General features: G+C 38.3%; 1 protein-coding gene across 1 annotated transcript in view; it reads right to left on the reverse strand.

The window, feature by feature from the left end:
- Positions 1 to 4,007: 4,007 nt before the first annotated feature.
- Positions 4,008 to 16,273, reverse strand: part of LOC117521245 (ankyrin repeat domain-containing protein 33B-like) — a 40,386-nt gene continuing 28,120 nt past the window's right edge. Inside the window, exons 3-5 of the mRNA XM_034182579.1 lie at positions 9,876 to 10,016; positions 4,901 to 5,064; positions 4,008 to 4,768 (exon numbers count right to left, since the gene is read on the reverse strand). Of these exons, the coding sequence (XP_034038470.1) occupies positions 4,190 to 4,768; positions 4,901 to 5,064; positions 9,876 to 10,016 (884 nt within the window). The 3' untranslated portion in view covers positions 4,008 to 4,189. The remainder of the gene's footprint in view (positions 4,769 to 4,900; positions 5,065 to 9,875; positions 10,017 to 16,273) is intronic.

Here is a 16,273-nt window from a genome sequence, read left to right on the forward strand (position 1 = left end):
AGAGTTACAGAAATAAAGTTTCTGCGTGTGATGATCGACCATAAGGTCTGCTGGAAACCTCACAAAAATCAAGCTAAAATATCTAGAAGTATTTCAGTCTTCAACAAAGCAAAAATATTTATTGAATTACAAAGCTCTACATATTTTATATTGTTCATTTGTTTTGCCATATCTAAATTACTGTGTGGAAGTTTGGGGCAACACTTACAAATCCTCACTTCCACCGTTATGCATGCTCCAGAAAAGAGCCATCAGAATGGTTCATAAGGCAAGTTTCTATGACCATACTAATGCTTTATTCATAAACTCCTGCCACCTAAAACTTCCAGATCTGGTAGAATTGCAGACAGCTCTGTTAATGTATAAAGCTAGACACAAACAACTACCAGATAACTTACAGAAACTTTTTACTGATAGAGAATGGGTGTACTTGGATTCACGTGTGTGTAGGTATATTATATGTGCAGGGTATGGGTATATAGATAGGGTATAAACATTAGGAAAATTATTTAATTTACTATTGATTACCTTTATTTATTTTATTTGTAAATATTCACAAAAAAGGAAACATGAAAATAGAAATGGGAAAAATTTATGAGCATATGTATATGTAAATATTTAGGTATGTATGTATGCGTATATGTATGGATATATTTAAATCTCTTTGGTGTTAAAGATATGTAGATGTGGGTGCATTTATAATGTTTTGTTTATATGGTTTTTGACATGTCTGGAATAAATTAACTTGAACGACTCAGAGATTTGCCAACCAGAAAAAGATGTTTCAGGAAGAAACTTTTAGTGGGACTGCTTGTCAAAAATGGTGTGGAATTACATAATTATTGCCAATAAGAGACAGAAACCCAAGAATCAGCTGTAAGAAAAATGGTAACTTTGCCTTTTGTATGATTTGAAAATATTGGAGTTGGTGAAATGGTCAAATGTACTCAGATCATTTCAAACCTGGTATGTTTACAAAATGTATCAGTTTTTCAACACTTACTGTACAGAGCATGAACTACTACCTGCCCCAAAGTGATGTCTCATCTGCTGTTGGAAAGGTAGTTGAAACAGTAGTTGCTGGAACACCTTATTATTGAGCTGGCTGTCCTAGCTTCCATCTGCAGCAAAATTCTAAGATCCAAGTTATTTTAATTCATGATACCCTGATTGCCCTGGTCCTCAACACTGAGGCACGTTCATGGTGGTTCATGCCCACACGGTCATAGTTGGCATTCCTTCACAATGCAAGTGACACTTTTATTACAGAGATTAGAGCATGCCATAGGTATTAAAGGCACTGCGCTGCGGTGGTTTGAATCATATTTGTCTAATAGATTACAATTTGTCATGTAAATGGGGGAATCTTCTTCACAGACTAAAGTTAATTATGGAGTTCCACAAGGTCTGTGCTAGTACCAATTTTATTCACTTTAACATGCTTCCCTTAGGCAGTTTATTAGACGGTATTGCTTAAATTTTCATTGTTACGCAGATGATACCCAGCTTTATCTATCCATGAAGCAAGAGGACACACACCAATTAGCTAACTGCAGGATTGTCTTACAGACATAAAGACATGGATGACCTCTAATTTCCTGCTTTTAAACTAAGATAAAACTGAAGTTATTGTACTTGGCCCCACAAATCTTAGAAACATGGTGTCTACCAGATCCTTACTCTGGATGGCACTACCCTGACCTCTAGTAATACTGTGAGAAATCTTGGAGTCAGTTTTGATCAGGATATGTCATTCAAAGCGCATATTAAAACAAATATGTAGGACTGCTTTTTTGCATTTATGCCAATATCTCTAAAATCAGAAAGGTCTTGTCTCAGAGTGCTGCTGAAAAACTAATTCATGCATTTATTTCCTCTAGGCTGGACTATTGTAATTCATTATTATCAGGTTGTCCTAAAAGTTCCCTAAAAAGCCTTCAGTTAATTCAAAATGCTGCAGCTAGAGTACTGACGGGGCTAGAAGGAGAGAGGCATATCTCACCCATATTGGCCTCTCTTCATTGCTTCCGGTTAATTCTAGAATAGAATTAAAATTCGTCTTCTTACTTATAAGGTTTTGAATAATCAGGGTCCCATCTTCTTAGGGACCTCGTAGTACCATATCACCCCAATAGAGCGTTCGCTCTCAGACTGCAAGGCTTACTTGTAGTTCCTAGGGTTTGTAAGAGTAGAATGGAGGCAGAGCCTTCAGCTTTCAGGCTCCTCTCCTGTGGAACCAGCTCCCAATTCAGATCAGGGAGACAGTCACCCTCTCTACTTTTAAGATTAGCTTAAAACTTTCCTTTTTGCTAAGCGTATAGTTAGGGCTGGATCAGGTGACCCTGACCATCCCTTAGTTATGCTGCATAGGACGTAGACTGCTGGGGGGTTCCCTGAATGCACTGTTTCTTTCTCTTTTTGCTCTGTATGCACCACTCTGCATTAATCATTAGTGATCGATCTCTGCTCCCCTCCACAGCATGTCTTTTTCCTGGTTCTCTCCCTCCCCCAACCAGTCCCAGCAGAAGACTGCCCTCCCTGAGCCTGGTTTCGGCTGGAGGTTTTCTTCCTGTTAAAAGGGAGTTTTTTCCTTCCCCTGGAGCCAAGTGCTTGCTCACAGGGGGGTCGTTTTGACCGTTGGGGTTTTACATAATTATTGTATGGCCTTGCCTTACAATATAAAGCGCCTTGGGGCAACTGTTTGTTGTGATTTGGCGCTATATAAAAAATGGATTGATTGATTGATTGATTGACCACACCTCATCTGAGTCTCCTTAAGTAACATGTGCTTTACACAACTTAAGGTCCAGCAATACCCAAAGAATCCTCTAAACAGACCAGTACCAAAGATATTCACTCATCCTCTGAGGTCAGAGGTTTAGCATCCAAGTCTCACATCTCTCCAGTAAAGATGAAAAAAACCAGAACCCTACAAAAACTACTCGCAAAGTTCTGTTTTATTTCTACATTTGTCTACCACAATGCCAAGCAGGTTTACCTGATTTTGTTAGAGTGTGACCATGAAGGCTTGGAGACTGAGTCATGTTGGGTATACTCTAGCAATCTCAATGGACAACTAACAATACCACTGCTAAATGCTACGCTTATACCTGCTTATTGACTGTGGTTGGACAAATGAAATAATCAGAAACACAAATGTGAAGATGGCAATCAAATGTTTCATGACATCATGTGGAACTTGTGGTATTTGAAGCTTACAAGACCTCAACTGGAATAAATGAAAGATTTGAAGGAGGGTGATGCTCTAGTGGTTAAGCGTTGGCTTCAGCCAGAGGATCCTCGGTTCAAAACCCAGCCAAGACTGGAAAAATCACTAAGGGCCCTTGGGAAAGGTACTTAATCCACTATGTGCTCCTGGTGTGCAGTAAGCGCCTTGCATGGCAGCACCCTGACATCGGTGGATGAGTGTGTCTGTGTGAATGGGTGATGTAGGCATAATGATAAGCGCTTTGAGCTTCTGATGCAGATAGAAAAGCGCTATATAAATGCAGTCCATTTACCATTTTAATCAAGAAACGTGTGGTGAAGGCTGGTAAATGTATAATGACCATCATGTCACACTCATGGAACTTTGAAATATCAAAGCATACAACGCCATATGAAGTCCGACGTGACGTTGGACAGCAGCGTCATATTCTAAGTGGTTGCTGTGTGCTACTTCAGTAAAGCTAAAATCAAATGGATAAGGTTGTTTGCAGGGTATGTATTTATTACTTAGTTTGTACAGTCTGGTTTACCCTCATATGCATGTATTTTTCACACTAGCATTATCACTCATTAACACTGTGCCAGTTACAATGTAACCGAAGTACGACTGACTGTAAACCTTGGGAAAATAAAGCAATAATAATAGTGCGCCCCTAAGGTGGTTTACAGGTGATTATATGTAGTAGGGAGAATTTAAGTGTGTGAACAGAGGTAGCAAACAAGGCAATGAATCCAACATTGTCAGCAATCAGACAGCAATAATGAAATATCAAGTTATATTCACACAAATTCATTTATTTGGAGTAGCAGCAGAGTGTACCATAAGGGCCATGTGATGCACACCAAGTTAAACATTCCAGGTCTTTGCAGCAGTCAGACATTGTCTTCACCTCCTTCTTGACAAAATGGCCACTTTTTCTTCCTCCTGCTGCCTCCCCTCCTCTATCTTTGACTTATAATGTCAATTTGGGATCTGGAGTTGGTTGTGGTTTCTGCTCCTTTTGAGATTTTCTGGTGTGAAACTTGGAGCCGGAGCCTTGTAGAGTCTCACTGTGGGCACTATAATACCTGGTTGCATGTTGCTCCTTCTTAGCATAGTCAGCGACAAGAGACTTGCTCGTCTCATTGCCGTTGCAGATGCCGTGGCCATTTCACTCAGCAGCTGAGGCTGAAGACTCACCCTCCAATCCTTTGTCTTTGGGATGAAAACGGCCTGTGAGTTCTGGAAAAATCTCTGATAGTTGTTCACTCTATCTGGTCTGAGACGCTTCAGCTCAGAAATTTGTTGTCTCCTTAAGATCTCCTGCACTGCAAGGCGACGCTTCCCAATGCATGGTGGACTACCTGGACACACCGTGTGGCAAGCTGTAGCAATGAACGGGCTGAAGATACTGGTAGTGACCCGGACCATGTGGTCAAGAACCCCCTCATACACAAAATTTACCCTGTTGTTGATGTAAAATTTATAAGGACAGCAGGAGATGCGTTTGGAGAAACGATTCCAACAGGACTTTGGATTTTGGGACTGGGTCACCAATTCCTGTGGAAAGACGATTACAGAGTGTGGGGAGACGGAATCAACAGATTAAATTCAGTGAGATTTTTAGAAGCCTTTTATTTCTCACATGGAAATCCAATACAGCTGGACAGTTTACTGGTGGAGTATATTAACCTGTAGCATGGGCCACTCCAGACAGAAGGTGTCACAAAACTGCTCAGCACAGGGATTCATCATCAGCCGATCCATCAGGTGGGCTGTGTCATACCGACCCGTGAAGAGGGCCCACTCCCTGGGTGTCAAGTGGCGACCATAGTCCCGTGCTTCCACATTTGCTCCTGTAAACAGAAGGAATTATGGTCTTCAAATCCCTGAGTTCAAGTCTATAGCTTCTGAAGAACAAGACTGAGCCAAAACTTGTGTCTTTGAGTCTCAGTCAACAGCCTTTGCAATGAGACCTAAAAGTCCTATTTCCAAATTTTGAATGTATTAATTCCAACCCAGTCTCATGAAAATTTGAATCATTTCGTGACGGGTTTTTTTTTATAACTCACTATTACTAACCCTACTCCTTCCCCCAACCTTAACCTTAACCATAACCTAAACCTACTCCTACCCCCAACCCTAACGTTAACCATAATCATAACCACCCCGACCCCCCACTTCACTTTCAATTTCGTGCAGCCATCACGTAATGTATTAGAATGAATTTGTGCTCCCATTGCGAAAATGTGGCGCTTTTCGTGACAATATCACAAACCAATCAATTAATGTATATTTTGTGCTGCTAAATCATGACATGCTGTGAGATATGGTAGCTTAATTCATATGAAAACACAAAAAAAAGCCACATGTTTTTTTATGGCAACTGTATGTACTGTACAGTAGTTTTTGCCATTTTTATTTCTAGTAATAAACTAAAAATTCACCATTATATAGCAAGTGATCCATATGACATATTTGATACTTGCACAAAGTACATACCTAAAATGTATTTATTTGAACCATTTAAAATTCTAATGATATTTTTCTAATCTTATTAACAATAGCAATAGGCTGGCATTCTGTCCAGGGTGTACCCCACCTCATGCCCTGTGATTGCTGGTATATGCTCAAGCCCCTCTCCCCGACCTTTAATTGGAGTAAGCGGTTATAGAAAATGGATGGCTTAATAATTTTTTTCAAAATATTTTATGAATATTTTATTTTAATTAACAAGTTAATTTGAATACATTTTAATAGTAGTAATAATAATCATTTTAATTTTGTCTATTCTTTGACATTTCCCAAGTTTAGATTTTCAATCATAATATGAATTTTCACCCAAAACTTTAATTGTGAATATTCTGTTCAAGGATCCACATCTGATCACAATTTTTACCTTTAAATGTAAAAAAGTACCTTATTTACTTTTTTCATAAAAAGAAAAAAATGAGGAAAAAAAACCTTTGCTATTCATCCCAGTGTAGCAAGTTTTGAGTTTTCAGAATTTAAAGGGAAGTAAAACTTGTTTAAAAGGTATATGTTATCTTGCATTCACTTGAAATTCCTATTTAAAAAAAAACTCATAATGTCAAGTTTAACAGACTAAAATGATGTTTTCTGAGAAATAGGCATAGATGCCAGACAACATTTTACATCCTTTTAAAGAATGGATCTTTTCCATACACTAGCCCTCTCAGAGTTTTATAAGATTTGGGATGGAAAAAATTTGAAATTCAGTGTCACAAACTTGTTATTATTAATAGCAATAGACCTTAAAAGCCACAAGGTTTGCATTACATGTGACACTCAAACAAGAAACAAACCTAATAAAAGTGCGTGGATTGGAAACACTCAAATGAAAATGAATGATCCAAATTAACACTTATATCAGCTTAACTTAATTTAGAAAAATAATTCATTTGAGTAATACCAACTGAAACAGTTTAATTTCAGTAAGTTATCTTTTTTCAGTGTACTAAAACATAAGTATTAACTCAATTTGACTGAAGCTACTTATATAATGTTTCTCAAACGTTAACACACATTGATACGAAATTTCATGAAAATTTGTTTAAAACCCTTCTGATAATACGAAATTTCATGAAAATTTGTTTAAAACCCTTCTGATAATCTTACACCAAACAAAAATACACACACTAAAATTACTGTACTTTCCAAATTTTAAGTCACACTTGCAGAAAAAAAAATGCCTTTTGAAGAGGAAAAAACATAAGATGCACCACAGTATAAGTCGCACCTTGTTCTGTATTATCAGCTCTTTAGGATTTTTATTCATTTATTATTGGAGTTTATTTTATTTTGTTTCATTTTTCATTTCATTTATTTATTTAAAAGGGACAACACATATTAATGAACACATAAAGTGTAAATATGTCAGATTATAGCCATGGGCTAATTTCCATCTGTAGTCCCTGACAGACTATAAGAATTAAACAATTTTCAGTAAAAACACACAAACATCACAGGAGCTTACAATACAACAACAGACCACATTACATAGGGGCCACTAACTACTACAAGAAGACAGACTAGACAAAAGACAGGAAACAAAAGGACACTGACATGATCTGAGCATGAAGGTTAGTTTACACAAACTCAGTCAAAGGAGGACACACAGTTAAAAAGCAAAAACAAAAAAAACTACATGTACAATTCAATTGGAATAAGTTAATTAAAATTGCAAGTCTAATTTCATACATTTATATATTTTAAAAACCATAACTTTAAGAACAATAACTTATAAAGTGCTGTAGTGCATTGCACATTCCCTACTGTTGCTTGTTTTGATTTATTGATCTTCATTATTATTATTATTATTATTATTATTATTATTATTATTCCTCACAAATGCATGATTTGTTTTTGCTATACAACTTGCACTGGAGTTGTGACATTGCAATGCCTCCCAAACTAGAAAAAAAAAAAGACGACTTATACTCCAGGAAATACACTCAGCAGCCCCTTTATTAGTACGCCTGTTCAATTGCTTGTTAAATGGACTGCATTTTTTGAAAATGGGCTGCATTTATATAGCACTTTTCCATCTCCATCAGACGCTCAAAGTGCTTTACAAATAATGCCTTACATTCACCCCGATGTCAGGGTGCTGCCATAAAACTGCTGCACTCACTACACACCGGGAGCAAGTAGGGAATTAAAGACCTTGCCTAAGGACCCTTAGTGATTTTCCAGTCAGGCTGGGATTTGAACTAAGGATCCTCTGGTCTCAAGCCCAACGCTTTAACCACTAGACCATCACCTCCCCTATTGTTAACACAATAGCTAATCAGCCAATCACAAGGCAGCAACTCAATATATTTAGGCATCTAGATATCAAAATCAAATCAATCAAATCAATTTTATTTATATAGCGCCAAATCACAACAAACAGTTGCCCCAAGGCGCTTTATATTGTAAGGCAAGGCCATACAATAATTACAGAAAAACCCCAATGGTCAAAACGACCCCCTGTGAGCAAGCACTTGGCGACAGTGGGAAGGAAAAACTCCCTTTTAACAGGAAGAAACCTCCAGCAGAACCAGGCTCAGGGAGGGGCAGTCTTCTGCTGGTACTGGCTGGGGCTGAGGGAGAGAACCAGGAAAAAGACATGCTGTGGAGGGGAGCAGAGATCGATCACTAATGATTAAATGCAGAGTGGTGCATACAGAGCAAAAAGAGAAAGAAACACACAGTGCATCATGGGAACCCCCCGCAGTCTAAGTCTATAGCAAGCATAACTAAGGGATGGTTCAGGGTCACCTGATCCAGCCCTAACTATAAGCTTTAGCAAAAGGAAAGTTTTAAGCCTAATCTTAAAAGTAGAGAGGGTGTCTGTCTCCCTGATCCGAATTGGGAGCTGGTTCCACAGGAGAGGAGCCTGAAAGCTGAAGGCTCTGCCTCCCATTCTACTCTTACAAACCCTAGGAACTACAAGTAAGCCTGCAGTCTGAGAGCGAAGCGCTCTATTGGGGTGATATGGTACTATGAGGTCCCTAATATAAGAAGGGACCTGATTATTCAAAACCTTATAAGTAAGAAGAAGAATTTTAAATTCTATTCTAGAATTAACCGGAAGCCAATGAAATGAAGCCAATATGGGTGAAATATGCTCTCTCCTTCTAGTCCCTGTCAGTACTCTAGGTGCAGACATGGTGAAGACAACTTGCTGAAGTTCAAACTGAGCATCAGAATGGTGAAGAAATGGGATTTATTTGACTTTGAATGTGGCGTGGTTGATGGTTGCAGACGGGCTGGTCTGAGTATTTGAGAAACTGCTCATCCACTGGGTTTTTCTTACACAACCATCTCTGGGGTTTTATAGAGAATGGTACAAAAAAGAGAACGAAAATGGCTTGTTGATGTCAGAGGCGAATGGGCAAACTGGTTTCAATGTGTGACTGTGTGATGCTGCCATGTCAACATGGGCCAGCTACTCTGAGGAATGTTTTCAGCACCTTATTAAATCAATGCCACAAAGAATTAAGGCAGTTCTGAAGGCAAAAGGGGGTCCAACCTGGTGCTAGCAAAGTAGTCAGTAAGTGTACAGTAACCAGCAATGGTATATTTACAGTATAAAACACTCAGTTTACTTAATATTCAGTTTAAAAAAAATGTAAAAATAATTATTTGATTACAACGCCAGTTTTATTAATTGATTTGGTTTTTTTGGGGGGGGGGGTACTTAGCTGCACATCTTGATAATTCCATTGTTATTCTAATGCTGTAGTAAAGTAATCTTACTTGAGACCTATAGAAGGCGTGTTACTGTACGTGCAGCACTGACTTGTCAAGTTTTTAGAAGTGTTTTAAGACCTTTGTGGTGGATTCATCATCTTTTATCTTTTTTCTTTCATCCTTGACATGATGCAATTTTTCTCTTTAGTTGAAGGGTTTGGAATTGTTCTCAGCTCCTCACTGATCCAAGAAAACCTCTCAGACATCATTATGACTGAAGTTTAAACTCAAAGGGAGGATTAAAGTAAAACTGCACTCTTTTCCCATACAGATGTATTTTAGAATTGTTGCCTATTGACCTTCAGACAGCCTATGCACATTTTGGAAAGACCTACACTGATAAAGTTATCATGATGGCAATATGTGCATGTTTCTTTGTGTGTAGGAATGCCCTTTTTCATGCTTTTACCAGCCATCATGATGGCCCTGACACAGTCGGCACGGCCCTGCATGGCAGCTTTCATTAAGGCTGTAAAACCGTGACAGTTCTTCCTCTCGATGTCCAGCCAGGGGAAGTAGTTCAGCAAGTAGTTAGAGATGATCACATGACCTGCAAAGAAGAGACAGAGTGTTTGTGATATACTGGTTTCTCTCACAGCTCTCTCAGGCACAGTTGCCAGATTAGTCAAGTTTCTGCTCATTTGGTCAGCTTTTTCTCATGCTGGGCAGATAAACAGGATATTGGGCAGATACATTGAATTTGGGCTGCTTTCTGTCAACACTGGATAATATTTAAAAAGAAAGAAAATAATTATTACTAAAAAAAATACACTGTCTGTCACACGTCATTAATATTGATCAAGTGTTGATTGATATAGTAGAAGGTATCTGCTATGGTTACTTGGAATTAGTTACAAATACTATTATACACTACAATAAAGTCATATATCAACTTTCTATTGGTCACATGTCCTTTGACCTTAGATGACTGTGAAAGGTCAAACTCATTCAGAATGGCTATTTTTAAGGAATTGGTTACAAATACAACTATGATCACTATGAATGTAAAATCTGAAGTAGTGTATTAACTTTGTCTTGGTTACATAACCTTTGAGCTTGTGTGAGCTTGAAAAGGTCAAAGTCATAACTGTTTCACTGAAACAGCATAGAGCTGATAGGCCCTTTCTCATACCCAGACCAAAGTAGCACAAAGCTCAGTGTAAGGGTCATTGCTACTTTCTGTCTGACACAGTTATTCTGTTTAGCACCCGCATCATTGAAATACTAACAATGCCACTTGCACTCACGTGGGTATGTTGATCTGAAAATAAGGTGTCATCAGGCACTGAGCTAGCTTGTTGATATCTTCTGTCACCAGAAAGCATTTGCTCCTTAAACTACCCTCGCCTAAAATCCAGCACTGTCTAACACTGTATAAACGGGGCAATAGTCAGATGCACTTTGCATAAGTGGCTTCACAATGCATGTACAGTAGTGTTCAGAATAATAGTAGTGCTATGTGACTAAAAGATTAATCCATGTTTTGAGTATATTTCTTATTGTTACATGGGAAACAAGGTACCAGTAGATTCAGTAGATTCTCACAAATCCAATAACGTCATTAAACTCCAACCACTTGGGTGTTTAATTTCACTTCAGAACATTTTCATGCAGGGAGACACAGATGAGGAATCAAGTACTTAGACATTAAATATATTGTCATACCCTTTGTTCTTAGATACTTTTAAATGAATATAAGATGACTAAAGTTCCCTAAACACATCCGAAACAAACCACCAATTAAAACAGAATACTCAGCCATTAAAGTATTAATAATTCAAGGATCACATTTAACATGCCAACTTATAACAGGAACACGTCAGGTTGAATTGAATATATGCAAAGCATTTTGCTTGATTAAACACATAAGAAAACATTAGACTTTCATATATATCTCGTTAGAAACCCCACTGCCATCTCTCCTTAAAATTTCCATGCCTCCACTGGAATGTCATCTTGACCAATGGCATTTCCACCAACTGCCTGTTATTTATTTATTTAAGTTTTTTTATTTTGTCTGCAATGACCATAATACATCATCTTGCTATATTAAACAACACTTTTGTGGGTGACTAATGACAATATGTGTAGGTAGGCAGTGTACAGTAGTGTTCAGAATAATAGTAGTGCTATGTGACTAAAAAGATTAATCCAGGTTTTGAGTATATTTCTTATTGTTACATGGGAAACAAGGTACCAGTAGATTCAGTAGATTCTCACAAATCCAACAAGACCAAGCATTCATGATATGCACACTCTTAAGGCTATGAAATTGGGCTATTAGTAAAAAAAAATGTAGAAAAGGGGGTGTTCACAATAATAGTAGTGTGGTATTCACTCAGTGAGTTTGTCAATTTTGTGGAACAAACAGGTGTGAATCAGGTGTCCCCTATTTAAGGATGAAGCCAGCACCTGTTGAACATGCTTTTCTCTTTGAAAGCCTGAGGAAAATGGGACATTCAAGACATTGTTCAGAAGAACAGCGTAGTTTGATTAAAAAGCTGATTGGAGAGGGGAAAACTTATACGCAGGTGCAAAAAATTATACGCTGTTCAACTACAATGATCTCCAATGCTTTAAAATGGACAAAAAAAACCAGAGACACATGGAAGAAAACGGAAAACAACCATCAAAATGGATAGAAGAATAACCAGAATGGCAAAGGCTCACCCACTGATCAGCTCCAGGATGATCACAGACAGTCTGGAGTTACCTGTAAGTTCTGTGATAGTTTGAAGACACCTGTGTGAAGCTAATTTATTTCCAAGAATCCTTTGCAAAGTCCCTCTGTTAAATAAAAGACATGTGCAGAAGAGGTTACAATTTGCCAAAGAACACATCAACTGGCCTAAAGAGAAATGGAGGAATATTTTGTGGACTGATGAGAGTAAAATTGTTCTTTTTGGGTCCAAGGGCCGCAGACACTTTGTGAGATGACCCCCAAACTCTGAATTCAAGCCACAGTTCACAGTGAAGACAGTGAAGCATGGTGGTGCAAGCATTCTAATAAATGGGCATGTTTCTCCTACTATGGTGTTGGGCCTATATATCGCATACAAGGTATCAGTTTGGATATGTCAAAATACTTGAAGAGGTCATGTTGCCTTATGCTGAAGAGGACAAGCCCTTGAAATGGGTGTTTCAACAAGACAATGACCCCAAGCACACTAGTAAACAAGCAAAATCTTGGTTCCAAACCAACAAAATTAATGCCTCGCAGATGTGAAGAAATCATGAAAAACTGTGGTTATACAACTAAATACTAGTTTAGTGATTCACAGGATTGCCAAAAAAGCAGTTTGAACATAATAGTTTTGAGTTTGTAGCATCAACAGCAGATGCTACTATTATTGCGAACACCCCCTTTCTACTTTTTTTTACTAATAGCCCAATTTCATAGCCTTAAGAGTGTGCATATCATGAATGCTTGGTCTTGTTGGATTTGTGAGAATCTACTGAATCTACTGGTACCTTGTTTCCCATGTAACAATAAGAAATATACTCAAAACCTGGATTAATCTTTTTAGTCACATAGTACTACTATTATTCTGAACACTACTGTACATCTTTGTGGCACCATAAGGTTTCACACTAGACCTCTCACTCACAAGGCCAACACTCCACCAGGTCAGGCCAAGGAGAATCCCCACTAGGCAAGCTAGTGGGAACAACTTTACTGTCTGGATTTCACTTTATGTTATTGATAATGACAGGGTGCATGCCAGGAACATGTTTTGTGATGTGAGAATGCTTTACAGATATCCTGGTTGTTAACAAATAAGCAAACAAACTACTCCAGGCAGAGGTTGGCGCTCGAGGTACCCTAGCAACTTTATATTGCATAATGTTGTACACTCTTATTTAGCCACCTGATGGTAATTAAAGGTGTTGCCTTTAATTACCAGCTAATGATCCTAATGATCATGAGAGCACAGTATCAATGTGTGTGTTGCTCTACAGTGTGCAAGTATTATGACAGTACCTGTGAAAATCACAACATTCCCATTCTTTCTGATGGGATGAACGCTCAACAGTTTTACCCTGAATTCCTATTCTGGTAATTCACACATCAGTTGAAAGGGATAGGTTTAATTCTGTCAGACTTTTCCCATGTAAGGTTATTTACCATTTATCAACATGCATTAAAGCTGTTCTATACCATCTCTTTGTCTACAACTTAAAACATGCATTGAGGACTTTAAGGAGGTAGAGTTCAAAACAAGTAGTACTAATTTTGTGCCCCTTTTCAGTTTGTAACCTTTTGTCAGTTCCCCTCGGCTGCATTCCTGGTGATGCAGTGACTTGTTCACCTGTTACCAGAGGTGCTGCAGAGTACTTTGTCATTAGAGGGGATCAATACTTCCATTAATGAAGCAGAAAATGAAGAGCAGTCTACAGCTATTCGTTACAGGCCCCAGTGGGCCATTCATCATCGTTAGCAGATGAGGTAGCAGGGAGCTGCATCTGAAAGGTGGATGCATCACTAGGAAATTACTTTGATGGAACTTTCTAATGTAATTCTTGGAAGCACCAGACCCTATTAAATGCATCTTGCTATCATTTAGACCAATTTCGAAGAGTCTGACTCAATTCCTAGCAATAAATTTTCTTCCACTAGAAATTAAGCATCAAAAGTAGTGGTGAAAAGAAACAAAACTGCATCCCTCATTGAGCTACGTGATGAATATGAAGGTTACAGACTTTATTTTGATGTAAAGTAGGACAACCATAATGAAAAATATGAATAATAGATTCCATTTAGTTGTGGCAGTTCAATGGCAAAGCTTTGGTGCAGGTTTGGGAGAATGCACGGGTGCTGTATACAACCCCTGGCAAAAATTATGGAATCACTGGCCTCGGAGGATGTTCATTCAGTTGTTTAATTTTGTAGAAAAAAAACAGATCACAGACATGACACAAAACCAAAGTCATTTCAAATGGCAACTTTCTGGCTTTAAGAAACACTATAAGAAATCAGGAAAAAAAATTGTGGCAGTCAGTAACGGTTACTTTTTTAGACCAAGCAGAGGGAAAAAAATATGGAATCACTCAATTCTGAGAAAAAAATTATGGAATCATGAAAAACAAAAGAACGCTCCAACACATCACTAGTATTTTGTTGCACCACCTCTGGCTTTTATAACAGCTTGCAGTCTCTGAGGCATGGACTTAATGAGTGACAAACAGTACTCTTCATCAATCTGGCTCCAACTTTCTCTGATTGCTGTTGCCAGATCAGCTTTGCAGGTTGGAGCCTTGTCATGGACCATTTTCTTCAACTTTCACCAAAGATTTTCAATTGGATTAAGATCCGGACTATTTGCAGGCCATGACAGGAATGTTTTCACAGTTTTTGCTCTATGGCAAGATGCATTATCATCTTGAAAAATGATTTCATCATCCCCAAACATGCTTTCAATTGATGGGATAAGAAAAGTGTCCAAAATATCAACGTAAACTTGTGCATTTATTGATGATGTAATGACAGCCATCTCCCCAGTGCCTTTACCTGACATGCAGCCCCATATCATCAATGACTGTGGAAATTTACATGTTCTTTTCAGGCAGTCATCTTTATAAATCTCATTGGAACGGCACCAAACAAAAGTTCCAGCATCATCACCTTGCCCAATGCAGATTCGAGATTCATCACTGAATATGACTTTCATCCAGTCATCCACAGTCCACGATTGCTTTTTCTTAGCCCATTGTAACCTTGTTTTTTTCTGTTTAGGTGTTAATGATGGCTTTCGTTTAGCTTTTCTGTATGTAAATCCCATTTCCTTTAGGCGATTTCTTACAGTTCGGTCACAGACGTTGACTCCAGTTTCCTCCCATTTGTTCCTCATTTGTTTTGTTGTGCATTTTCGATTTTTGAGACATACTGCTTTAAGTTTTCTGTCTTGACGCTCTGATGTCTTCCTTGGTCTACCAGTATGTTTGCCTTTAACAACCTTCCCATGTTGTTTGTATTTGGTCCAGAGTTTAGACACAGCTGACTGTGAACAACCAACATCTTTTGCAACACTGCGTGATGATTTACCCTCTTTTAAGAGTTTGATAATCCTCTCCTTTGTTTCAATTGACATCTCTCGTGTTGGAGCCATGATTCATGTCAGTCCACTTGGTGCAACAGCTCTCCAAGGTGTGATCACTCCTTTTTAGATGCAGACTAACGAGCAGATCTGATTTGATGCAGGTGTTAGTTTTGGGGATGAAAATTTACAGGGTGATTCCATAATTTATTCCTCAGAATTGAGTGAGTCCATATTTTTTTCCCTCTGCTTGGTCTAAAAAAGTAACCGTTACTGACTGCCACAATTATTTTTCTTGATTTCTTATAGTGTTTCTTAAAGCCAGAAAGTTGCCATTTGAAATTACTTTAGTTTTATGTCATGTCTGTGATCTGCTTTTTTTCTACAAAATTAAACAACTGAATGAACATCCTCCGAGGCCGGTGATTCCATAATTTTTGCCAGGGGTTGTAATACCATACGCAACCACCATGGCAGTGTCCTCGTGTAGTGGTGTGGCCATGAAGGTCTTCAGCTATCACATTTGGGTTAGATCATGTTCAGACTTACAAGTCACATGGCTGTATCTGAGGTAAAACAAAAGTTTGGATCTTCACATGTGCACCCTTTTGAAGGTTCATAAACTGTGCAGCTCAGATTTTACAATTTCATTATATTTATGCTCAAAGTCAAATGACAGGCATCTGGACAGAGTCAATTAATAATGGGTTCAACTATGTTTTCCATCCAGAATGTCTTCAAACCTAAGTCTACGCGTGTTCTTTAATAATAC

Source organism: Thalassophryne amazonica, chromosome 12, assembly GCF_902500255.1.
Source record: "Thalassophryne amazonica chromosome 12, fThaAma1.1, whole genome shotgun sequence".
Taxonomy (NCBI): domain Eukaryota; kingdom Metazoa; phylum Chordata; class Actinopteri; order Batrachoidiformes; family Batrachoididae; genus Thalassophryne; species Thalassophryne amazonica.